General features: G+C 50.5%; 1 protein-coding gene across 1 annotated transcript in view; it reads left to right on the forward strand.

The window, feature by feature from the left end:
* The window catches only part of SKAP1 (src kinase associated phosphoprotein 1), a 73622-nt gene that overhangs the window by 40009 nt on the left and 8448 nt on the right, over positions 1-25165 (forward strand). The window contains exons 5-11 of the mRNA XM_077788395.1: positions 11315-11392; positions 12039-12122; positions 12491-12615; positions 13089-13152; positions 13513-13680; positions 15764-15820; positions 16628-16740. Of these exons, the coding sequence (XP_077644521.1) occupies positions 11315-11392; positions 12039-12122; positions 12491-12615; positions 13089-13152; positions 13513-13680; positions 15764-15820; positions 16628-16740 (689 nt within the window). The remainder of the gene's footprint in view (positions 1-11314; positions 11393-12038; positions 12123-12490; positions 12616-13088; positions 13153-13512; positions 13681-15763; positions 15821-16627; positions 16741-25165) is intronic.

A 25165-nucleotide genomic window follows, 5' to 3' on the forward strand; every position in this document is an offset into this window, starting at 1 on the left:
CTTCCTTAAAAAATGCCTTGGTTAAATATTCAAGGGATGAGGCTGGAAAAATTCCGGTTTTTTGGCGTGTTCTTGGTTTGGGGTGGGAAACCTGGGTCTGAGTCCCCTAAAAAAAAAAAAAAAAAAGGGGATTTAGGGATGATTCCCAAGATTTTTTGGGGTCTTCTCAGCTTCTGGTGGGAAAACTGCACTTCAATCCCTAAAAAAAAAAAGTTTAGGGATGCTTCCCAAGTTTTTGTGGTGTTTCTGGATTGTGGTGGGAAAATTGTACCTCAGTCCCCTAAAAAAGGGGATTTAGTGATGATCCCCAAAAGGGATTTAGGGATCATTCCCAAAAGGGGTTTAGGGATCATTCCCGAGTTTTTCATGATTTTCCTGATTTGTGGAGGGATAAATGGGCTTTGAGCCCCAAAAAATGGGATTTAGGGATGATTCCCAAGCTCCTGTGTTCCTGCAATGTGGGAAGGAGCTGGAGCATCCCAAATCCCGGATTTCAGCTCAATCCCTCCTCCAAATTCCCTGTTTTTATCCCGGATCCTTCTAAATCCCAGCCAAAACCATTCCAGGACATCCATTGCCTGGGCAGGATGGGAGAAACCTTTGGAAAACTGTTGGAAGCCGAGGTCACTTGTCCTAATTAATGCCAGCCTGTCATTAATTAATTGTTATTAATTGAGGCCTTAATGAATCCCAGGATTTTGGGATCCTCGCTGCAAATATTCCAGAGGTTTTCCCGGGATGGGATCCGGGGGCTGCTCCAGCTTTTCCTGGGGTGTTTTTGGGTGGGAATGGGGTTTTTAGGGAGGGGGCTGCTCCCATTCCCAAGAAAAACAAGGATGGAACCAAAGGCTCGGAATTGGCTCAGGGAAGGCGGAAACGTTCCCGGCTCCGGAATTTCCATGGGATGGGCCCGGATTTATGGCCGGAGGCTCCGGGGGCGCTTCCTTCCCTTCGGGATGGGATTCCAGGCAGCTCCCGGGGCAGGAAGGAAGGGAGGGAGGGAGGGAGGAGATCCCGGTGGGATCCGTGGGCACCGGGAACGCCCCCGGATCCGGGACGGCGAGGTCTGGAAAAATCGGCTCCGGGATATTTGTATGGGAATTTTTTTCCCTCTCTTTTTCCCGGTTTTCCATGGTTTTATCCATGGATCAACGATCTGAGCCTGGTCTGGTGGGAGGGGAGATCCCAAGGATTCACAATTCCTGGAATTCTGGGCTTGGAGGTTGCTCCCATCCCGATCCCATTCCGTGATTCCGTGGATCCTCAGGGATCATGGATCTCTCCAAAGGAATCCTCCCATGGAGCCAAAGATGTTCCCACTCCTTTTTCCCAAGGAAAACAGTTGGATATGGCAGATCGAGGATCATTCCCATCCTAATTCCTGGAATACCAGGGAAAAATTCCAGCTGTTTTCATTCCCATCCTAATTCCTGGAATAACAGGAAAATTCCAGCCGTTTTCCTGCCGGCACTGAGGGTCATCAGGCCCTTCCCAGGAGAAGCTCTCCGGTGTTATCCCGGTTTTCCAGAAGGAGAAAATCCATCACTGGAGAGGGAAAAATTGTATTTTCCAATTTTTCCTGGGATCCGGCACCAGGCAGGGACATTCCCCATCCTTTAGGGTGATATCCCAGATATTCTCATTGGGAATTGCCATTAATAGGACACAGGGAATGTGTTCCAGGTGGAAAAGGAGGAGTTCAGGTGGGATTTTGGGATTCCCTGGATCTCTGGAATTCTCCCAGGCCGTATTGGGATGGATAATGGGATTTGTCCGTGCCCCTGGATTGGGATGGGAACAGGATGGGAAAGGGATGGGAATGGGATTGGAATGAGATGGGAATGGGATGGGAACGGGATGAGAACAGGATGGGATTTAAGGCCCTTTCATCCCAAACCATTCCAGGATTTGGGATTTTCCCTGGTTTTCCAGCAAAAAATCCCGGAGAAAACCACCGGGGATTTGTGGGAGCAGGTGCAGCTCTCCCCCTTTCCCCCGCTCAGCTCCAGGACAATATTCCATAAATATTTGCTCCGGGAAATGAGGAGGTGCCGAAAGAGCCCCGGAGCGGGCGGAAAATCTCCGGGAGGAGCAATCCAAACGCACCTGGAGCGGGGATGGATCCGCGCCCGTCGCCACGGCGACAATCGGGATCCTGCGGATCGCTGGCACCTTGCCCAAGTGGGAAGGGACAAATCCTGCTGGATGCTGAGATCCAGGCCGGGTTTGGGATTTTGGGATTACCGGGAGCCTTTCCCAAGTGGGAAAGGGACAAATCCTGCTGGATGCTGAGATCCAGGCCGGGTTTGGGATTTTGGGATTACCGGGAGCCTTTCCCAAGTGGGAAAGGGACAAATCCTGCTGGATTTTGGGCTGGTGTTGGGGCTGGATTTGGGGCTGGATTTAGGGATGATTTTAGGGCTGGATTTAGGCTTTTGGGAACTTTACGCTCCCTGTGAGCTTTTCCAAAGTGGGAAAGGGATAAATCCTGCTGGATGCTGAGATCCAACATGGTTTTAAAGGCTGGTTCTAGGATTTCGGGATTACCAGGAGCCTTCCCCAAGTAGGAAAGGATAAATCCTGCTGGATACTGGGCAGATCCAGGGCTAGTTTTGGGGCTGGCTTTGGGGCTGGTTTTAGGATTTTGGGATTACCGGGAGCCTTTCCCAAGTGGAAAAGGGATAAATCCTGCTGGATGCTGAGATCCAGGCTGGTTTTAGGGCTGGTTCTAGGATTTTGGGATTACAAAATGGAAAAGGATAAATCCTGCTGGATACTGGGCAGGTTCAGGGCTGGATTTGGGGCTGGATTTAGGGATGATTTAGGGCTGGATTTACGCTTTTGGGAACCTTACACTCCCTGTGAGCTTTTCCCAAGTGGAAAAGGGATAAATCCTGCTGGATGCTGAGATCCAGGCTGGTTTTAGGATTTTGGGATTAATGGGAGCCTTTCTGAAGTGGAAAAGGATAAATCCTGCTGGATGCTGAGATCCAACATGGTTTTAGGGCTGGTTTTAGGATTTTGGGATTACCAGGAGCATTTCCCAAGTGGAAAAGGGACAAATCCTGCTGGATGCTGAGATCCAACATGGTTTTGGGGCTGGTTTTTGGCCTGATTTGGGGCTGGTTTTTGGCCTGATTTGGGGCTGGTTTTTGGCCTGATTTGGGGCTGGTTTTTGGCCTGATTTCGGGGCTGGTTTTTGGCCTGATTTGGGGCTGTTTTTTGTCCTGGTTTTGGGGCTGGTTTTGGGGCTGGTTTTGGGCTGGTTTTTGGCCTGATTTTGGGGCTGGTTTTTGGCCTGATTTGGGCTGGTTTTTGGCCTGGTTTTGGGGCTGGTTTTTGGCCTGATTTGGGGCTGGTTTTGGGCTGGTTTTGGGGCTGGTTTTTGGCCTGGTTTTGGGCTGGTTTTGGGGCTGGTTTTGGGCTGGTTTTGGGGCTGGTTTTGGGCTGGTTTTTGGCCTGATTTGGGCTGGTTTTTGGCCCGGTTTTGGGGCTGGTTTTTGGCCTGATTTGGGCTGGTTTTTGGCCTGGATTTGGGGCTGGTTTTTGGCCTGATTTGGGCTGGTTTTTGGCCTGATTTGGGCTGGTTTTGGGGCTGGTTTTTGGCCTGGTTTTTGGCCTGATTTGGGCTGGTTTTTGGCCTGATTTGGGGCTGGTTTTGGGGTCTATGACACCTTGGGGCCACCAGGACCTTTCCGGAAGCGGGAGAGGACAAATCCCGCCGGGTACCGAGCAGATCCAGGGCGATTTGGAGCCCAGTTCTCCGATTCCGAGCCCATCCCCTCCCCGCGGCAGCGCTCCGCGTTCCCCGGCAGCCGCGAATCCTGGGAATAAAAAATGGGAAGCGCTTAAATGGTGAATGGGTTTCATGTTCCTGTCAGCGCCGAGGGTTTGTTCCCGTTTATAAACTCATCCGTTTGGAATGACATCGGTTTTATGGGAGCCATCAGCCCTGGGTGACGGCGTTCCCGTGTTCCACCATTACTGCCCGATTGGATTTGCAGTAAAGAACGGGAATGGGAATCGTAAATCTCCTGCCGGGAGATTTAGGGCCCCTGGAAGGGGAATGGAGCCGTTCCCGGCGCTCCTGGAAAGGGAATGGAGCCGATCCCGGCGCTCCTGGAAAGGGAATGGAGCTGATCCCGGTGTTTCTGAGGGATGGAACCGATCCCGGGGCTCCTGGAAGGGGCAATGGAGCCGATCCCGGTGTTTCCGAGGGATGGAGCTGTTCCCGGGGCTCCTGGAAAGGGAATGGAGCCGATCCCGGTGTTTCTGAGGGATGGAGCCGATCCCGGGGCTCCTGGAAAGGGAATGGAGCCGATCCCGGTGTTTCTGAGGGATGGAGCCGATCCCGGGGCTCCTGGAAAGGGAATGGAGCCGATCCCGGTGTTTCTGAGGGATGGAGCCGTTCCCGGCGCTCCTGGAAGGGGCAATGGAGCTGATCCCGGTGTTTCTGAGGGATGGAGCTGTTCCCGGGGCTCCTGGAAGGGGAATGGAGCCGATCCCGGTGTTTCTGAGGGATGGAGCCGATCCCGGTGTTTCTGAGGGATGGAGCTGTTCCCGGGGCTCCTGGAAGGGGAATGGAGATGATCCCGGTGTTTCCGAGGGATGGAGCCGATCCCGGTGTTTCTGAGGGATGGAGCCGATCCCGGGGCTCCTGGAAAGGGGAGTGGAGCCAATCCCGGTGCTCCCACATGGATTTCCTCATTTTTTCCAAAGATTTTTTGGTGATTTGGCAGCACTTGGCTGATTCCTCACTCCTGGAGATCCCTCAATCCATGAAGGACCCTCCCGGTGTGGAATTCCAGCCCCTCTGGAAGCAAATCCAGCATTTTTTAACCCAGGAACGGCACAAAGACTCCCCCACTCCGCGGATTTTTCCCTCTTTTTATTTTCCTTAATTCACTGCCCGGCGAGTTCCTGATTGACTCCGAGACCAATTAAAGGAAAATTTAATGGGAGAATGGATGAACTCCCAGAGCTTTCCCGGCCATCCATCACTTCTTTATAGCGGGAGCCGGGAAGGAGCTCAGAACTTCCCGCTGGGATCGGGATAATGAAGAGGGCACGGAGAGGATTCCCGGGGATTGCCGGGATGCTGCTCCAGGCTGGGATTTACCGCCCTGATCCCGGCGTTCCAGGTGCTGCACAGACCCCCGTGGGGGCTGGGAAACGTTGGGATCATGGGATGGATCCCGGAAACCATCCCGGATCCCTCTGGTTCCGGAGTGAGGTGGAGGTGATGGCTCCGTGTTCCTCCATTCCATAAATCCCAGAATCCACGTGTCCCAAATGAACTCCAGGCTGGGATCTCCTGTCCCAATCCCGGTCACCCAGCAGCTGGAATGGGAGGTGGGATCATGGGATGGATCCCAGGAACCATTCCGGATCCATCTCATCCCTGGTTCCAAAGTGAGGTCGAGGTGTTGGCTCTGTGTTCCCCCATTCCATAAATCCCGGGAATCCACCTGTGCCAGGATGTCCCTGGGATTGGGAAGGAGGCCACCGGATCAATCTCCGAGAGCTGGAATGGGAGGTGGGATCATGGGATGGATCCCAGGAACCATCCTGGATCCGTCTCATCCCTGGTTCCAAAGTGAGGTTGAGGATTTGGCTCTCCTGGTGTTCCCCCATTCCATAAATCCCGGGAATCCGGCCATGCCTGGCGGGGAGATGGGGACAGGCAGCGGTGACACCACCAAGGCCCCAGCAGGACATCGGGAATTCTGTCCCGGTGGGAATCCGCTCCTAGTCTGGGATTTTGTGGGGATGTTTGGCTTTCCAAGGGTCAGGAGGGATGTGGGGCTCCCAAAATCTCATCCTGGAATTCTGGGGTTCCCAAAATCCCATCCTGGATATTTGAGGCTCACAAAATCCCATCCCAGAGCTCTGAGGCTCCCAAAACCCCATCCTGGAATTCTGGGGTTCCCAAAATCTCATCCTGGAGATTTGGGGCTCACAAAATCCCATCCTGGAGATTTGGGGCTCACAAAGCCCCATCCCAGAGCTCTGAGGCTCCCAAAACCCCATCCTGGAATTCTGGGGTTCCCAAAATCTCATCCTGGAGATTTGGGGCTCACAAAATCCCATCCCAGAGCTCTGAGGCTCCCAAAATCCCATCCTGGAGTTCTGGGGTTCCCAAAATCTCATCCTGGAGATGTGGGGCTCACAAAACCCCATCCTGGAATTCTGGGGTTCCCAAAATCCCATCCTGGAGATCTGGGGCTCACAAAGCCCCATCCCAGAGCAGAGCCAGGCCCTTCCCAAAATCCCTACCAAATCCCTCTTCCCATCCCGGCAGGATTTGATCCAGAGGCAGCAGAGGATGGAAAAAAACCGAGAAAAAATCCCGTCAAAAACGGCCGAGGAAATGGAAACCACCCGCAGGTCCCATTTTTCAGCCGTAACTCCATAATAAAAATAACGGGATAATGATTTTTTTTGGTTTTCTGGGATGATATTAAAGGCCGGGATATCGATCCCACGCTTCCCGGGCCTCGGATGGAGCCGCGGGTTTTGACGGAGAGAGCAATAAAATCCTCCCTTCCCCAATTTCCCATCAATGTCGGCTCCGCGCGCGGGGTCACAAATTCCCGGCGATGTTCCCGTCCCTCCCTGCCCGCGGAACGAGGGGAAAGTTTGGGATCGGATCCGGGCTGGGAAGGGGCTGAGTTCCCATGGGATCCCGTTCCTGGGGTTCTGTTCAATCCCGAATCCCTGGATTTTAGGGAAAGGGCCCAATGTCTGCCCTGGACACTGGAGCCCTGATCCCAGCAGGATTTGGGGTCCTGGAATCCTGATCCCAGCAGGATTTGGGGTCTGGAATCCTGATCCCAGCAGGATTTGGGGTCCTGGAATCCTGATCCCAGCAGGATTTGGGGTCCTGGAGCTCCAATCCCAGCAGGATTTGGGGTCTGGAATCCTGATCCCAGCAGGATTTGGGGTCCTGGAATCCTGATCCCACCTGGATTTGGGGTCCTGGAATCCTGATCCCACCTGGATTTTGGGATGGGGCTGAATGTTCTCCCCTGGATCCTAAACCCCTGATCCCACCTGGATTTTGGAATCCTGGAACCCTGATCCAACCGGGATTTTGGGATGGGGGCTGAATGATCCCCCTGGATCCCAAAACCCTGATCCAGCTGTGATTTTGGGGTCTGGGAGCCTTGATCACAGCAGGATTTGGGGTCCTGGAGCTTTGATCCCAGCAGGATCTGGGGTCTGGAATCCTGATCCCAGCAGGATTTGGGGTCCTGGAATCCTGATCCCAGCAGGATTTGGGGTCTGGAATCCTGATCCCAGCAGGATTTGGGGTCTGGAATCCTGATCCCAGCAGGATTTGGGGTCCTGGAATCCTGATCCCAGCTGGATTTGGGGTCTGGAATCCTGATCCCAGCAGGATTTGGGGTCTGGAATCCTGATCCCAGCAGGATTTGGGGTCTGGAATCCTGATCCCAGCAGGATTTGGGGTCCTGGAGCTCCGATCCCACCAGGATTCCTTCCCAAAGATCCCCAAACCCCAGCTGGAGCTCCCGACCCGTCTCATCCCGGATTTATGGCTTTGTGGGAATCCGAGCTGCCATAAAAAGCAGTTCCCTGTTTTCCTGGCCCCGCCATCCTTTATCCGCTGTCACTTCCCAGCGCTCCCAGAGGCGGATGCGGCCGGAGCGATCGATGTTTTCTTTTATCTCCCTTTTTTTCCCAATAATTTTTTTAATCATTTCTCCCGCGGATAAATAATTCCCGGGAAAGCCGCGCTCAGCACTTTTGGAGAGGGGGGGGAAAAGTGATGAGGTCAGGAGAGGGAAAGGGAGGGAGCGGGGCTGGAGCTTCCCACGGAATTCCCAGTGGGAATGGGGCTCGGAGCTGGCACCCCAAAACTGGGAAAAGGGGTTTGGGGGCACTGGGGTGGGATGAGATGGGATGGGATCAATGGGATGGGATGGGAAAAGGGACAAGGACAAGGATAAGGACCTGGCAACCCCCATCTGCTTCCCTTGGAATTCCCAGCGGGAATGGGGCTCGGAGCTGCCACCCTGAAACGGGAAAAGGGGTTTGGGGGGACTGGGATGGGATAGGGAAAGGGACAGGGACAGGAAAAGGGACTGGGATGGGATGGGATGGGATGGGATGGGATGGGAAAAGGGACAGGGACAGGAAAAGGGACTGGGATGGGGACAGGGACCTGCCAACCTCTTGTCTTCTTCCCTTGGAATTCCCAGCGGGAATGGGGACACGGAGTTGACACCCTAAAACTGGGGAAAAGCGGGGGTCTGGGATCTGCACAGCCCCTTTTTGGGATGGGAAATTTGGGATTTGAGATCCCAGCTGGCATTCCCAGCCCCTTTTTGGGGTGGGAAATTTGGGATTTGGGATCCCAGCCCCCCTCTGCCTCTCCCGCTCCTGCTCCCAGCTCCAATCCTGAGCTTCTGCTGCTTCCTTGTGGCAAAATCTTGGAATGACACGGCCTTTCCCTGAATTCCTGCCCCGGGACGCGACCCCAAACCCCGGGAGAATCCCTTGGGAGCAGCTCCAGGGTTGGGATCTCGCGGCCTTGGAATCCCGGGAGGGAAATCCTTCAGCCGCCTCCTCCCTGCACTGACCTTTGCCGGCTCCTGGAGAATTCCAAGTGGGAATTCTGCTGGCCAGCCTTGCCGGAGGCCGTAAATATTCCCGGGAGGTGATGGAGGTGCTTGATTTTCTTGGGATACGTTTTTGAAGAGCCGGGATGTAACCCCGGAGTCCCGGTGGCAATTCCCGGGATATTTATGGCAGGAAGGTCCTTTCATTCCCTTCCTTTTATTCCTGAATTTCAGCGCTGCTGCTGCTCGGGATTAAACGTGGAATTCCCGCTCTGTGACACCCTCAGCTCCCCAAAATTTGGGATTTTCCCTGAGGTCACTGCCCCCGTTGGGAATAAGGAAAAGGGGTGGTTGGGCTGGGATTTGGGATTTGAGATTTGGGATTTGATATTTGGAATTTGGGATTTGTTCCCATGGCTCAGCATCCCAAATCCTGTTTATCCATGGCCAGGGGAGCTTCATCCCTCTGGGATTGATCCATGGGCAGCTCCTGACCTGGAGAGAAAAGAGGGATGGGATGGATGAGGGCTGTGACCAGAGGAAAATGGGAAAACTCTGGAAAACCGGGAATGAGCGGCTCCAGTTTGATCTCCAGGTGCCCCGGATCATCTTTTCCATGGGGAGATTAGGAATAAATCCCGGCAGGAATGGGGCTCATCCCTCCCATTCCCTCTCTCCCTCCTTCGGTGGCTCCTTTTGGGACCGTGGGGTCCTTGGAAGGGCTCAGGACCCTCTGGAAAACCGGGAATGAGCGGGAAGAGTGGGACCAGTTTGATCTCCAGGTGTCCCACATCAGCTTTTCCAAGGGGGAATTAGGGAACAAATCCCGGCAGGAATTGAGGTCACTCCCCCCTCCCTCCTCCTTTGGGGCCGAGAGTTCCTTGGAGGGGCTTGGGACCCTCTGGAAAACCGGGAATGCCGGGGAAAAGCAGCACCGGGCCTTTGATCTCCAGCTGCCCCATATCAGCTTTTCCAAGGGGAAATTAGGGAACGAATTCCAGCGGGAATGGGGGCGGGGGTCTCCCTCCCTCCGGAGCCGCGGGGTGAAAGCTGAAAGTTGAAGAGTCCAACGCCGTCAATCCCAACTTTCAGCCGGCGCTGGGAAAGGGAAATATTTGGATAAGGCGCGATCCGGAGCTGCCGCTGTTTACAAATCCCGATCCCACATCAAACGCGGCTCCCTTTGGGAAGCGCTTCCCGCTCTCCCGGCTCCTTTTGGGAGCTGTCACGGGAATTATTTGATGTTTCCCTCTCTCCTTTGTTTGTTTACGTTCATTAACGTCGGGAAAATCCATCAAACCCTCGGCTCCGCTCATCCCGGAGCGCGCGCGGCCGCAGGTGCGGAGCGGCCGGGAATGATGGAGGATCCATTTATCCCGCGGGCCGTGGGGAGGGAATGACACATTCCCGATAAATCCAGCCCCGATCCCGCCCTTCTGCCTCGCCCCGGCCCTGATGGATGAGTTCCTTATCGGGAACGCCGAAACGCCGCGCTCGAGCTGCGGCCGCGCTTCCCAGCCGGATGCGGGGGCTGATCCCGGCGTTCCGCGGCTTCCCGGGATGAGCCGGGATTTATGGAAGCTGTTCCCAAGCGTCGGCTCGGCTACAATCCCAAAAAGTGCTGGATACCCCCTGGATTTGCCCCGCTGTGGGGAGTTATCCCGTTTCTTGCCTCTGGAATTCCCAAATTTGTTGCCTCCGGAGTTCCCGAGTTTTCCTGTAATTCCAAACTTTGTCCCAAGTTTGCTGCCTGTGGAATTCCCAAGTTTACTGCCTTAGGAATGAGACGTCCAAGGCTATTCCCAGAAAATAGAGCTTCCAAGGCCATTCCCGGGAAAACGAGGCTTCCAAGGCCTCACCATTCCTGGGAAAACGAGGCTTCCAAGGCCATTCCCAGAAAACGAGGCCTCCAAGGCCATTCCCGGGAAAATGAGGCCGTCGGGCTAACGAGGAATGGTCGGAGCACACCTGAACGCTCCGGTGGAGCCGGAGCACAAGTCGGGATTTACGGAGTCCCCGCGCGGACAGGAAAGGACGGGAAGTTTATCACGGATTAGGGAATTAATGGGGATGAATTCCCACCCGCTGATGGATGGGATGGACGCTCCATTAGGGAATGATTTAGGATTTTCCGGCTCATTGTGGATCAGGCAGGGCTCGGCCGGGGTCGGAATGTTGGGATGGGGGAAGAATTGGGGAACAGGGAAGGAATTCCAGGGATTTTCAAGTCATGGGTCCGTATTTTTATATTATTTTTCTATTCTAATAATATTTTCATATATTTTTCTGTTTTTCTATTTTAATTTCTGTGTTTTTAATTTTTATGTGGATTTATTAGGGGATCATTTGGGCGGGAAGGGATCCTAAAGCTCATCCAGGGTCACCTCCCACGATCCCAGGATTCCCAGGTTTTTGGGATCAGCTGGGAACGGCAGAGCCATTCCAGGCTTTGGGATGAGATTCCACGGGCAGATCCACAGTGGGAATTGGATTTTCCATGGGAATTGCGTTTTCCATGTCCAAAACCCAACCAGATTCCAGGGAAAAGGGGCAGCTCCAGCCTCATCCCGCTGAATCCTGGAATTCCAAGACCCTGTTTCCTGCTCCCAGTCCTGGGAATATCAGCGGGATCAGGATAAACCGAACTTCCCCAAAGAAAGGAGCTGGAAACCTTGGAATGTGGGATTGGGAATGGCGAATTCCAAGGTTTTCCTTTGCTTTGCTCCCCGCAGGCCTGGAGGAGATCCCATGGCCCATCCAGGATCCCGGGAATATTTTGAAGCAAGGATACCTGGAGAAGAGATCCCGAGGTAAAACCTGGAATTCCAGGAGAAGATCAGAGGCTGCCACCTGCAAATCTGGGAAAATCCCAAATTTCCAGCCTAAAATAAAAACCAGGAAAAGGCAGGAAATCCATGGATTTCCACAGGCAGGGGTTTCCAGGTTTTTCCAACGCCTTGTCGGGCTCATTCCCTTTTCCAGAGCATCCAAATTAAATCCTGGAATTAAATTAAGCCCAGCCCAGGCCTGGAGGGCAAAACTAATGAGGAGAAAAAGCCGGGAAAAGCTCCAGGGATTCGGGATCATCCCACGTTTAATGCGGAGATAAGAGCCGGGCTCGGAATCAGCCTGGGCCTTATCTCCCTTTTCCCGTGAAAGCCACAAATTATTCCCTTCCCTAATGGGATTTTCTCGGGAATTATTGATGGGAAGAGGCAGGAGAGCTCCTGGTTTTTCCCTGAGCTCAGCTCGGAGTTAGGCCTGGCTTAACTCCGCTCATCTCCGCTTTAACGACATTTCCCAGAGATTTAACCCCAAACGCCTTCCCCGGCCCCACGGAATCCATGGAAAGGCATCCCCAGGGAATAAAATGGAGGATTTTCCCTGCTTTTCCCGATTTTCCTGGCTTTTCCCTGTTTTTTTCCCCATTTTTTCCCATTTTTCCCTGTTTTCCAGAGCCCAGCTTTTTCGGCTCCGAGTGGCACAAGCGCTGGTGCGTCCTCACCCAACGGAATTTCCTCTACTACGCCAACGAGAAAAGTGAGTGGGAAAAGAATTCCCAACTTTTGGGTGGAAAACAGGGATGTGACCATGGAAAACCACAATTCCCAGCTCCTGGAAGGGAAAATCCCAGCTGGGTTTGGGTTTATTTTTCCATTGGAGCAAAGGGAATTTTCTGGCCATCCCTCTTTCCCAGAATTTCCCTTCCCTGGAATTTTGCAGCCATTTCCCCTTTCCCAGATTTTCCATCCGTTTCGTTCTCCCGGAATTTTCCGGACGTTCCCCTTTCCTGGAATTTTCCAGCCATGTGCCTCAGTTTCCCTCCATGGATAAACCCCCCTGAGCTGCATCCAGAGGTGGGAAAAAAGCTGGAAAATCCCAAATTTTGCCCAATTCCCTTTTCCCAGGCAAGCAGCCCAAAGGCTCCTTTCCCATCGAGCGCTACCAGGCCCACCTGGATTCCCAGCTCCGGAAAGATTCCCGGAAAAATTGCTGCTTCCAGCTGCTCTGTCCCGGAAAACGCTCCTACGAGGTGGAAAACGACAGGAAAAGGGGAATTCTGGGGGGGGGAAATGGGAATTTCAAGGCACAAAATGGGAATTTTGGGGGGGAAAGGGGAATTTGGGGGAGAAATGGGAGTGGATTTCCATGGGTTTCCATGGATTAGATCTGACAGCCTTGCTAGGGTTTCCATTGATTTTCGTGGATTTTCATGGAATTCTACGGACTTCAATGGATTATCATGGGCTTCCATGGATTTCCCTGGGCCTCCATGGGTTTCCATGGGTTTTCATGGAATTCCATGGGTTTCCATGGATTCGTTTTTCCAGCTTTCCCGGGATATTCTGGCTGTGCTCCTCTCCCATTGCAGCTGGGAGAGAAATCCCGGGAATGGCTTTTCCCGGTGCCCTGGGGTTGGGAATGGAGGATCCCTGTCCCCTCATCCCAAATCCCAAATCCCAAATCCCAAATCCCAAATCCTGGGATAACGGATTCTCCCGGCAGTTCACAGCTCCGAGCCCGGCCGAGGCCCAGGATTGGGTGGAGCAGATCCAGTTCCTCCTCAAGGGTGAGTCCGGAGCAGCTCCCGTTTTTTGGGATCTTTGGGAAGCGTTTTCCCACCTGGATCGGGACTTTCCATCCATCCGCACCCGGATTTGTGGGGACTTGCTCCAGCTGGAGGCAGAGAAAATTCCAGAAATTCTCTGGAATCCCCAGGCAGCTTCCCAGCCTCCATCCCTCCAGGCCCACGTGGAATTTGGGGTCATTTCCTGGGATTTTCCATCTTTCCTTGGGTTTTTTCCATCTTTCCTTGGGTTTTTCCTTGGGTTCTTGCTCATTCTCGGCCGCAGGATTTGGATCTCCATCCCACCCTCTGGAATGGGGAGAATTCCCACTTTTCCATCCCTTTTTCCCTCTTTCCTGGCAGACCTGAGCTCCCTGACCATTCCCTGCGATGAGGAGGAGGAGGAGGAGGAGGAGGAAGAGCTCTCCAAGGACCAGGACAGCTCCGATTCCATGAACAATTCCCAAATTTCCACCCTGAATCCGGAGGATCCGGCGCTGGAAGGCGACGACATCTACGAGGTGCTGCCAGGTGAGCTCCCAAATTCCCAATTTTTCCTTGGAAAAACGCGAGGAAACCGCGGCCATTCCCACATCTCTGCTTTCAACCCACCCAAAATTCCAAGGTTTTATCCCGTTTCTTTATTCCGAGCTTTTGATGGACCTCCCAAACCCAAACCCAACCCTTGTTTTTCTGGGAATTTTGGATCTGGGGATCCTGCTGGAGTAGCCCTCAGAGTTTTCATGGATTTTTGTGGATTTTTCAAGAATTCCAAAGGATTTTCATGGGGTTTCATGGGTTTTCATGGTTTTCACAGATTTGCATGGATTTTCATAGAGTTTGATGGGTTTCCATGAATTTCTATGGGTTTTCACAGATTTCCACAGGTTTTCTATAGATTTTCATGGATTTCCATGGATTTCCATGGATTAGAGGTTCCAGCTTTCCTGAAATAGCCTGGCAAGGAAAAATCCATGGATTTCCATAGACTTCCCTGCATTTCCATGGATTTTCATGGACTTCCATACATTTCCATGGATTTTCATGGTTTCCCATGGACTTCCATGGACTTCCATGCATTTCCATGGATTTCCATGGTTTTCCATGCATTTCCATGGATTTCCATGGATTAGGCTTCCCAGCTCTCTGGGATAACCCAACTCACGGATTTTCCTCCATCCCAAACCCCCAAATTCCCCAGGAAAAGCCCCAATCCCATCCTCCCTTCTCCCTCCTTTACCTCCCGACCAAAAACCACGGAAAAAAACCCGGGAGACGGGAATAAAAAAAAACCAAAAAACGGGAAAATCCACGGAGAGATAATTTCCTCGGCGTTAATGAAGTTTTACAAAAACAGACGCGGCCGAGGCCAAATAAAATTTCACAGGTGATAAATTTTTCCAATTTCCCGGGAAGGATTCGATGGGAATGTTAAATCAGGAGTGAAGGTGTCCGCTCGGAAGCGCCGAGCGCTGCCGGGGAATTTTATCGACTGGAAAATTGAATCAAATTGCTCCATTAAAAACTCGGCTCCGCAGAGATTCCGAAGCTTCCCGGGATGTGCCGGCGGCTCCGGACCCCCGGGATGAGGATCCCAAAAGTGGGGTGGGAGGGAGAAGTGGAATTTTCCAAAGTTTTCCAGCTTTTTTTCCTTTGATTCAGTGCTGGAGAATCCAAGTGTTGGGTGGGATTGGGAAGGCAGAGCTTCGCTTCCAGGCCGGATCCCAGGAAAACCCTTGGATCTATCAGACTTAATTCCAGGAAAACCTCTGGATATTGGAGAGGGGCTCGTCCTGTCCCCATGGATCCCATTCCTGGATTTTCCAGTATTTTCCTCGGATTCAACACTGGAAAATCCAAATATTGGCTGGGACTGGGAAGGCCGAGTTTCACTTCCAGGCCGAGTTTCAATTCCAGGAAAACCCCTGGATCCATCGGGTTGGATTCCAGGAAAACCCCTGGATCCATCGGGTTGGATTCCAGGAAAACCCCTGGATCCATCGGGTTGGATTCCAGGAAAACCCCCGGATGGTGGGGAGGGGCTGCTCCTGTCCCCATGGATCCCATTCCCGGATTTCCCAGCTCCAAATCCTCTGGGAAAGTGCCTGGGAATGGGACAGGGAGCGGGCAGGGGTGTCCGTGGGATGGGAAGGGATTTTCCCTGGATGGGAAATGGCTTTTCCATGGATGAGGACGGAAATTTGGGATGCTCCTCGCAGCTCCATTCCCTTCCTGCTTTTCCAAGCCTTCCCAGCCCCTCTGGAATCCGCCTTTTCCCTGGGATCATTCCTTCCATCCCTTCCTCCTCCTCTTCCCGAGTTTTCTCCTTAATTCCTCCTTCCTTCCTCACATTCCCAGCCTGGAATTTCCCCTCTGGAATCTCCTAAGGGGGCACCCAGAATTCATGGATTTGTTTTTCCCGGTGCCCACAACAATTCCGGTTTTCCATGAAAATCCCCTCCAATACTTCCTCCCCCCACAATCAATCCGGGAATTTTTTATTCCCAGGATTCTCTCGGAGCTCTGGGCCTGCGGGAGCTGCGACATTCCCAGATTTCCCCTGATTTTTCCGCGGTTTTTCCCAGATTTTTCCCACTGTTTTTTGCCTCCCCAGATGAGGAGCTGGAGCCGCCATTCCCGGAGGATGAGGAGGATTTCGGGAGCGAGGCGGGTAAGATCCCAATCCAAAGGATTCCCAGGATACGAATGGGGGAATATTTTGGGATTTTGGCCACTTTGGAGCAGCCTGGGCTGTGGAAAATGTGGAGAGAATTCCTGGGATTTGACTCTTCCCAGTGGTGGAATTCCACTTGGGAAGACTCTTCCCGATGGGATAAGGAGACATCTCCCAGAATTCCTGGGATAAAGGAGCTGTTTGGGAATTTTTAAATGGATTTTTATCCCTAAAAGGCCGGGGAGGGAACCCGCAGGAATTTTGGGATCCAACCCCCAGGATCCCACTGGACATTCCCGGGATGCCTCCCACTCCCTCCTGTCCTTCTGGGAAGCAGGAAAGGAGCCGGGATGAGAATTCCTGGGAAAGGAATTCCTGGAAAACCGGGACCAAACTCTTGGGGGAGCACCAATCCCTCGGCCGGCGAGTCCGTGATGGAATTCCATGGAATTCCCGGCATTCCCAACCTCAGCATTCGACATTCCCGATGGATTTGGAGCATTTCCCATCCTGGAGAAACTCCAGGAGAACTTTCGGCTCTGGAATCGCCTCCAGGAAGATTTTCCCATTTCCCTGATTTCCTATCATTCCCTTTTTCCATGATTTTCTGTCATTCCCTTGGCCATCGCGGTGTCCCATGGAATTCCCGGCATTCCCATTCCCAATTTTCAACATTCCCAATGGATTTGGAGCCTTTCCCATCCCGGAGAAACTCCAGGAGAACTTTCAGCTCCGGAATCACCTCCGTGATCCCGCACCTATAAATCCCTCACCACCCTGAGCCTTTTTTTCCCTTTTTCCCAGAAAATTCCGACTGGGATTACTCCAGTTATTACCAGGGATTGTGGGATTGCCGCGGGGACAATCCCGACGAGCTCTCCTTCCAACGGGGCGACCTCATCCGCATCCTCAGCAAGGTAGGAGCTGGAAGTTCTGGGCAATTTTGGGGAATTTTGGGGGAATTTTTGGGGATTTTTTTGGGATTTTTTGGTAAATTTTCCTCACTTCCCATTTTGTTTCCCATTCCCACCCACGGGACCTCATCTGCATCCTCATCCTATCCTGAGGTAGAATCCAGATTTTTCGGGGGGGATTTATTTGGGAAATTCGGCTCGTTTCCCATTTTATTTCCCATTCCCACTGTCACGGCCTTATCCACATCCTCAGTGACGTGGAATGCAGAATTTTTTGGGGGAATTTGTAAAAATTTTTTGGGAATTTTGGCTCATTTCCCATTTTATTTCCCATTTCCAATGGGCTGACTTCATCCAATTCCTCTGGGAGGAAGGAGCAGGAAAGTTTTGGGATTTGAGTTCATTTTCAAGGCCAAAAGGTGCTAAAATCTCTCAAAATTAAGATTTAAAATTAAATTAATGATGTCAGGAGGGGGTTTTATTGGTTTTCACTGGTTTTTACTGGTCTTTACTGAGTTTTTATTGGTTTTTACTGATTTTTACTGAGTTTTTACTTGGTTTTACTTGTTTTACTGGTTTTACTGGTTTTTACTGGTCTTTACTGAGTTTTAATGGTTTTCACTGGGTTTTACTGGTTTTACTGGTTTTTCACTGGTCTTTACTGGGTTTTTATTGTTTTTCACTGTTTTTTACTGGTTTTTATTGAGTTTTATTAGGTTTTACTGGTCTTTTCTGGGTTTTCATTGTTTTATACTGGTTTTTACTGGTTTTATTGGTTTTTACTGGTTTTAACTGGATTTTATTGGGTTTTCACTGGTCTTTACTGGGTTTTCACTGGTTTTTACTGGTTTTTATTGAGTTTTATTTGGTTTCACTGGTCTTTACTGGGTTTTATTGTTTTTTACTGGTTTTTACTGGGATTGGGACCGATTTGGGGTCGGAGGAGCAGCTCCCCCTCCTGATCCTGCACCCCGCTCCGGAATCTGCGAATTCCCCATTTTTGGGGGATTCCCAATTTGGGAATTTGGGGAATTGCTGTGCTGGGATCCCTGGCCCAGAACCGACGGATCCTGGGGGATTTTCCCTGTAAATTCGGGATGCGGGAAGCGGAGGGAGGGAGAGGCAGCGGTGGGAGGAGGAGGAGGAGGAGGAGGAGGGAAAAGGTTGGGAATGTTCACTCAGCTGCGCCTTAATTTCCTTTTCAATCTTGTCCCAATTAATTTCGCGGAATTAATCTCGCGGCGCCCGCTGGCTCCGACCACGGAATGGCGGCTCCCATAAAATCCCATCTGGCGCCTTCCCGGCCCGGCATTCCCGGGAAAACTGGGCACCGGGAGCGGAATGGGGTCAGGGAATCATGGAATTGTCGGGGCTGGATCTGGGCGTGATCCCCGCTGTGGAAACCGAAACTGTCCCGGTGCTCCTTGGGCACTTCCAGGGAAACGGGGCCCGTTTGATCCCAGGAATCCCGGGAATGCCGATCCCAAGGGATCCTGGTTCCCCGGGATCTGGGAGGTGCAGGGTGACAACCCCAGAGGTGCCAACGGCTCATTCCCAGGGAGAAAACACTGGGAATTCCACTGGGAAAAGGGAAGAGTCATTCCCGTCCCAAATTCCCATCCCGAATTCCCATCCCGAATTCCCATCCCGAATTCCCATTCTGAATTCCCATCCCAAATTCCCATCCCGAATTCCCATCCCGAATTCCCATCCCAAATTCCCACCTCTGGCAGCGTCCAGGGCCAGGCTGGACTGGGATATGGGGATGGGTCCCTGCCCATGGCGGGACTGGGATTGGGATGGGGTTTGAGCTCCTTCCCACCCAGCCCATCCCAGAATTCCATAATTCCAACAAAACCCCGTTCCCACATCCCATTCCCGGCCCTGCTCCCTCTTTCCCATCCCAGCGATTCCTCCTCCGGGATAACTGCGGGAATGCGGCGCCGCTTCCCGCGTTCCGTGGCTTTAGCTGGATGTGGCGGGTGTCCTAAAACCGGGATCGGTTCATTCCCTGCCCGGGAAAACCGGGATCGGTTCATTCCCTGCCCGGGAAAACCGGGATCGCTCCTTCCATGTATCCCTGCCCAGGAAAACCGGAATCGGTTCATTCCCTGCCCGGGAAAACCGGGATCGGCTCATTCCCTGTAACCCTGCCCAGGAAAACCGGAATCGGTTCATTCCCTGCTCAGGAAAACCGGGATCCGTTCATTCCTTCCTCCATCCCTGCCCAGGAAAACCGGGATCGGTTCATTCCCTGCCCGGGAAAACCGGGATCGGTTCATTCCCTCCATCCCTGGATGGGAAAACCGGGATCGGTTCATTCCCTCCATCCCTGCCCGGGAAAACCGGGAGAGGGAAGTGGCGGGAGAGAATTCCAGAAGGCGCGGGGTGACATCTAGCGGCGTTTCCCATGGATTTGGGACGGGGCCGTTTTCCATGGATTTGGGACGGGACCAGCCCTGCCCCCGCTCCGTGCCCGGAGGCGGCGCGGGATGAGCTCGGCCCGGGCTCAGCTGCGCCCGGATCCCGGGATGGTCCCGCCGGGAGCGGCGGCAGCTGCGAGGCAGCGGCCAGCCCCGGTCAGCCCCGGTCAGCCCCGGTCAGCCCCGGTCAGCCCCGGTCAGCCCCGGTCACTCTCGGTCACCCCCCGGTCACCCGCCGGTCACCCGCCGGTCACCCTCCGGTCAGCCCCGGTCAGCCCCGGTCACCCCCCGGTCAGCCCCGGTCACTCTCGGTCACCCCCCGGTCACCCGCCGGTCAGCCCCGGTCACCCGCCGGTCAGCCCCGGTCAGCCCCGGTCACCCGCCGGTCAGCCCCGGTCAGCCCCGGTCACCCGCCGGTCACCCCCCGGTCACCCGCCGGTCAGCCCCGGTCACCCGCCGGTCAGCCCCGGTCATCCTCCGGTCAGCCCCGGTCACCCGCCGGTCACTCCCGGTCACCGCCGGTCATCCCTGGTCACTCCGGTCACTCCGGTCACTCCGGTCACTCCGGTCATTCCCGGTCACTCCGGTCACTCCGGTCACTCCGGTCACTCCCTGGTCATTCCCGGTCATTCCCGGTCACTCCGGTCACTCCCGGTCATTCCCGGTCACTCCGGTCACTCCGGTCACTCCGGTCACTCCCGGTCACTCCCGGTCACTCCCGGTCACTCCGGTCACTCCGGTCACTCCGGTCATTCCCGGTCATTCCCGGTCACTCCGGTCATTCCCGGTCACTCCGGTCATTCCCGGTCACTCCGGTCACTCCGGTCACTCCGGTCATTCCCGGTCATTCCCGGTCACTCCGGTCACTCCGGTCACTCCGGTCACTCCCGGTCACTCCGGTCATTCCCGGTCACTCCGGTCACTCCGGTCACTCCCGGTCACTCCCGGTCACTCCCGGTCACTCCCGGTCACTCCGGTCACTCCGGTCATTCCCGGTCACTCCGGTCACTCCCGGTCATTCCCGGTCACTCCGGTCACTCCGGTCACTCCGGTCACTCCCGGTCATTCCCGGTCACTCCCGGTCATTCCCGGTCATTCCCGGTCATTCCCGGTCACTCCGGTCACTCCGGTCACTCCCTGGTCATTCCCGGTCACTCCGGTCACTCCGGTCACTCCGGTCACTCCGGTCACTCCCGGTCACTCCGGTCATTCCCGGTCACTCCGGTCACTCCCGGTCACTCCCGGTCACTCCGGTCACTCCCGGTCACTCCGGTCACTCCGGTCACTCCCAGTCACTCCGGTCACTCCGGTCACTCCGGTCATTCCCGGTCACTCCGGTCACTCCCGGTCACTCCCGGTCACTCCGGTCACTCCCGGTCACTCCGGTCATTCCCGGTCACTCCCAGTCACTCCGGTCACTCCGGTCACTCCCGGTCATTCCCGGTCACTCCGGTCACTCCCGGTCATTCCCGGTCACTCCCGGTCATTCCCGGTCATTCCCGGTCATTCCCGGTCACTCCGGTCACTCCGGTCACTCCGGTCATTCCCGGTCACTCCGGTCACTCCGGTCATTCCCGGTCACTCCGGTCACTCCGGTCACTCCGGTCACTCCGGTCACTCCGGTCAGGGACGGGCCGAGGCTGTTCCCAGTCGGTGCCGAATCCTCGGGGATTCCCCCGCGGATCCCCAGATCCGAATCCCAAATTTTCCTCATCTCGAATCCCAAATTTTCCTCAGCCCGGGATGGATCCTGGGCGCTCCTCATCCCGAATCCCAAATTTTCCTCATCCCCAGGGCCTCACCTGCACATTCCTGATCCCGAATCCCAAATTTCCCCTCATCCATCCCCACCTGCACATTCCTGGTGCTGCATCCCAAATTTTGGAGCTCCATCCCAAATCCTGGATGCTCCATCCCAAATCCTGGATGCTCCATCCCAAATTTCGATGCTCCATCCCAAATTTTGGAGCTCCATCCCAAATCCCGGATTCTCCATCCCAAATCCCGGCCCGACTCCCGGAATTCCGGGCTCACCCCGGTCGCTGCAATTCCCGGAATTCCGGGAATTTCCCACATTTCCTTGGGAATTCTGCACTGGGAACTTCCTGGGATCAGCCTCGGCTGGGAAAATGAACTCATGAAATAAATTGAATTAATTAATTAATTAATTAATGGAATAAAATAATTAGTTACTAAATAGGGGCATTGATATAGTCTAAATTAATTCTAAAATATTAAATAATTTATTAATGATAACATAATTATTTTATTAATAATTAAGAAATAATAGTTAATTAGTTATAATAAATCGAGGATATAAATTAATTATAAATTAATAAATAAGAAGGTAAATGAATGTTAATAAATTAATAAATAGTCAGGTAAAGTAACATTAATTAATAATAATGTTAAACAAAAAAAGAGGGAAATTAATTTATTATTAATTAAGAAATGAACAGGTAAACAAACAGGTAAATTAACGTCAACTAATTAATAAGCAGATATTTAAATTCATTATAAATTAATAAATGAACAGGTAAACAAACCGATAAATAAATGTGAATTAATTCATTATAAATTCCTAAATAAACAGGTAAATTAACTCATCAATTAATCATTAATTCATTGTAAATTAATAGATAAATATGCAAACAAAGAGGTAAAGAAATGTGAATTCATTAATTATCAATTACTAAATTAACAGGTACAGGAAGTCCTTAATTAATCAGTAATTTATTATAAATTAGTAAATAAACAAGCAAACAAATAGGTAAATAAATGTTAACTAAATAATTATAAATTCCTAAATAAACAGGTAAAGAGTCAAATCGATGTTAATCCAATAATTAATAATAAATTATTAAAAATGAATAAAAATTAATAATACTAATACTAATACGAAATACTAAATACTAAATACTAAATACTAAATACTAAATAATAAATAATAAATAATAAATCATAAATAATAAATAATGGTAAATAATAAGAAATAGTTAATAATAAATAGCTAATAGGAAATAATAAATAGTAAATAATAAATAATAACAAATGGTAAATAGTAAATAATAATAACAAATAGTAAATGGTAAATAATAAATAATACATCATAAATAGTATAAAATAAATTAAAATAAATAACAATTCATAGTAAATAATAAATAATAAATCGTAAGTGGCAAATAAATAATATATAATAAATAGTACCGAATAAATAAAATTAAAATTCATAAAATCACAATTAAAAGAATAATAAGTAACAATTTAACATAATAAGTGGCAAAATTGTTAAACAAAGAAGCAAATAAAAGAAATGTATTAATTAAATTAATTGAATTGATTAATCCCGCATTAAAACGGGGATTTTTTCTCTGGGATTTGTTTTGGGGCTGAGCAGAATTTGGGGTTCGGGAGCGGAGGCGGCTCCGGGGGCAGAAATTTTCTGGTTTTAATTTTATATTTTACATTTTACATTTTACATTTTATATTTTATATCTTATATTTTATATTTTATATTTTAATTTTTATATTTTATACTTCCTATTTTGTGCTTCATAATTCCTACTTTAGATTTTAAAATGTTAAAATTTAATTTTTATATTTTAATTTTTAATTTTTTTAATTTTTCTATTTTCTATTTTAAATTTTTTAATTCTTATTTTTTATATTTTTTTGTTATTTTTATTGTAATTTTTAAATGTATATTTTATAGTTTAAATTTTATATTTTATATTTTAACTTTGATGTTCTACATTTTATACTTGAAATGTTGCATTTGCATTTTATAGAATTTTTTCTATTTTTTTACTTTTTATATTTTACATTTCACGTTTTAATTATTATATTTGATTTTTTTATAGTTTGCATTTTACCTTTCACAGCTTATACTTTATTAATTAAATTTTTATATCTTACATTTTATACCTTACATCTTTATCCTTTATGTCTTACACTTTATATTTTATATATTTGATTTTTTATATTTTACATTTTACGTTTTCTATTGTATATTTCAACAATTTAATTTTTATATTTTATATCTTGTATTGTAATCTTTACACTTTCTATTTTATTTTTTATATTTTTATTTTTATTTTTATTTTTATTTTTATTTTTAATTTTTATTTTTATTTTTATTTTTATTTTTTATTTTTATTTTTATTTTTATTTTATTTTTATTTTTTATTTTATTTTTATTTTATTTTTAAAATTTTATATTTTATCTTTTTTCTATATTTTATATTCTACCTCCATCCCATCCATCTGCACCCACCCCTGCCAGCAGATTTGGGAATTTTTCCATGGAAAACAGCAGGAAAAACAGAAACTGCAGGGAAAAAAACAATCCCAAAACATCCCAAAAATTTCAAAAATCTCAGAAATCCCCAAAACCCTGGAAACCCCAGAAATCCCAAAACATCCCGGAATTCCCAAAACATCCCGGAATTCCCAGAAATTTCGGGAATTGTCCCCAATAAACGGGGAAGGAAGATCCCGGTTTCACACAAAAGGGAATTCGGGATCCCTAAAAAACGTTGGAATTTCGGGAATTGTCCCCAATAAAAGTGGGATTGAATGAAAACCGCGGGAATTCAGCCCCGATCCCAGTGACCCCAGTTTGGGATCGGGGTCAGGAACACATTCCCAGTAATCCCAGTTTGGGATCGGGGTCGGGAACACATTCCCAGTGACCCCAGTTTGGGATCGGGGTCAGGAACACATTCCCAGTAATCCCAGTTTGGGATCGGGGTCAGGAACACATTCCCAGTAATCCCAGTTTGGGATCGGGGTCGGGAACACATTCCCAGTAATCCCAGTTTGGGATCGGGGTCGGGAACACATTCCCAGTAATCCCAGTTTGGGATCGGAGTGGGGAACACATTCCCAGTAATCCCAGTTTGGGATCGGGGTCGGGAACACATTCCCAGTAATCCCAGTTTGGGATCGGAGTGGGGAACACATTCCCAGTGATCCCAGTTCTCCCAGTTCTCCCAGTTCCCCAATCCCAGTTCTCCCAGTTCTCCCAGTTCTCCCAGTCCCCCAATCCCAGTTCTCCCAGTTCCCCAATCCCAGTTCTCCCAGTTCTCCCAGTTCTCCCATCCCAGTTCCCCAATCCCAGTTCTCCCAGTTCTCCCAGTTCTCCCATCCCAGTTCCCCAATCCCAGTTCTCCCAGTTCTCCCAGTTCTCCCATCCCAGTTCCCCAATCCCAGTTCCCCAATCCCAGTTCTCCCATCCCAGTTCCCCAATCCCAGTTCTCCCAGTTCTCCCAGTTCTCCCAGTTCCCCAATCCCAGTTCTCCCAGTTCCCCAATCCCAGTTCTCCCAGTTCTCCCAGTTCTCCCAGTTCCCCTGTCCCAGTCCAGGCCCCTCTCCCAGTTCCCCCCATGGCTTCCCAGGGTCCCTCCCCCTTTCCCACATCCCCAAAATTCCCAATCCCGAGGGAAAATTCTTGAATTCCCAATCCCGAGGGAAGATTCCCCAAATTCCCAATCCTGAGAGAAAACCCCACAATTCCCAATCCCAAGGGAAAATTCCCAAATTCCCAATCCCGGGGGATTTGGGATCACCAAAAAATCGGGATCAGGAATCCTGCTGGGAAAGGGCGCGGTCGGGATTGGGATTGGGGTGAAAATCCCAAAAATCGGGATCAGGAATCCTGCTGGGAAAGGGCGCGGTCGGGATTGGGATTGGGGTGAAAATCTGGGAAGAAAAGAGGCGGTTCTGGCAATTCCCTGCAAAAGTGGGACGTGTCCGTGTCCCCAGTCCCCTTTCCCTCCCCAAATCCCGGGAATCTCAGGGAATAATCGCGGGGAATTTCGGAGCGGGGAAGCGGCCCCGGGTTTTTGTCTGGAAAGAGAATTTTGATGGGATTTTGGATGGGATTTTGGATTTTGAATGGGATTTTGGATTTTGAATGGGATTTTGGATGGGATTTTGGATTTTGAATGGGATTTTTAAACAGAAATTTGACGGGATTTTTTTTTTTTTTTTTAATGGGATTTTTA

The sequence above is a fragment of the Lonchura striata genome, chromosome 25 (assembly GCF_046129695.1).
Source record: "Lonchura striata isolate bLonStr1 chromosome 25, bLonStr1.mat, whole genome shotgun sequence".
NCBI classification, from domain to species: domain Eukaryota; kingdom Metazoa; phylum Chordata; class Aves; order Passeriformes; family Estrildidae; genus Lonchura; species Lonchura striata.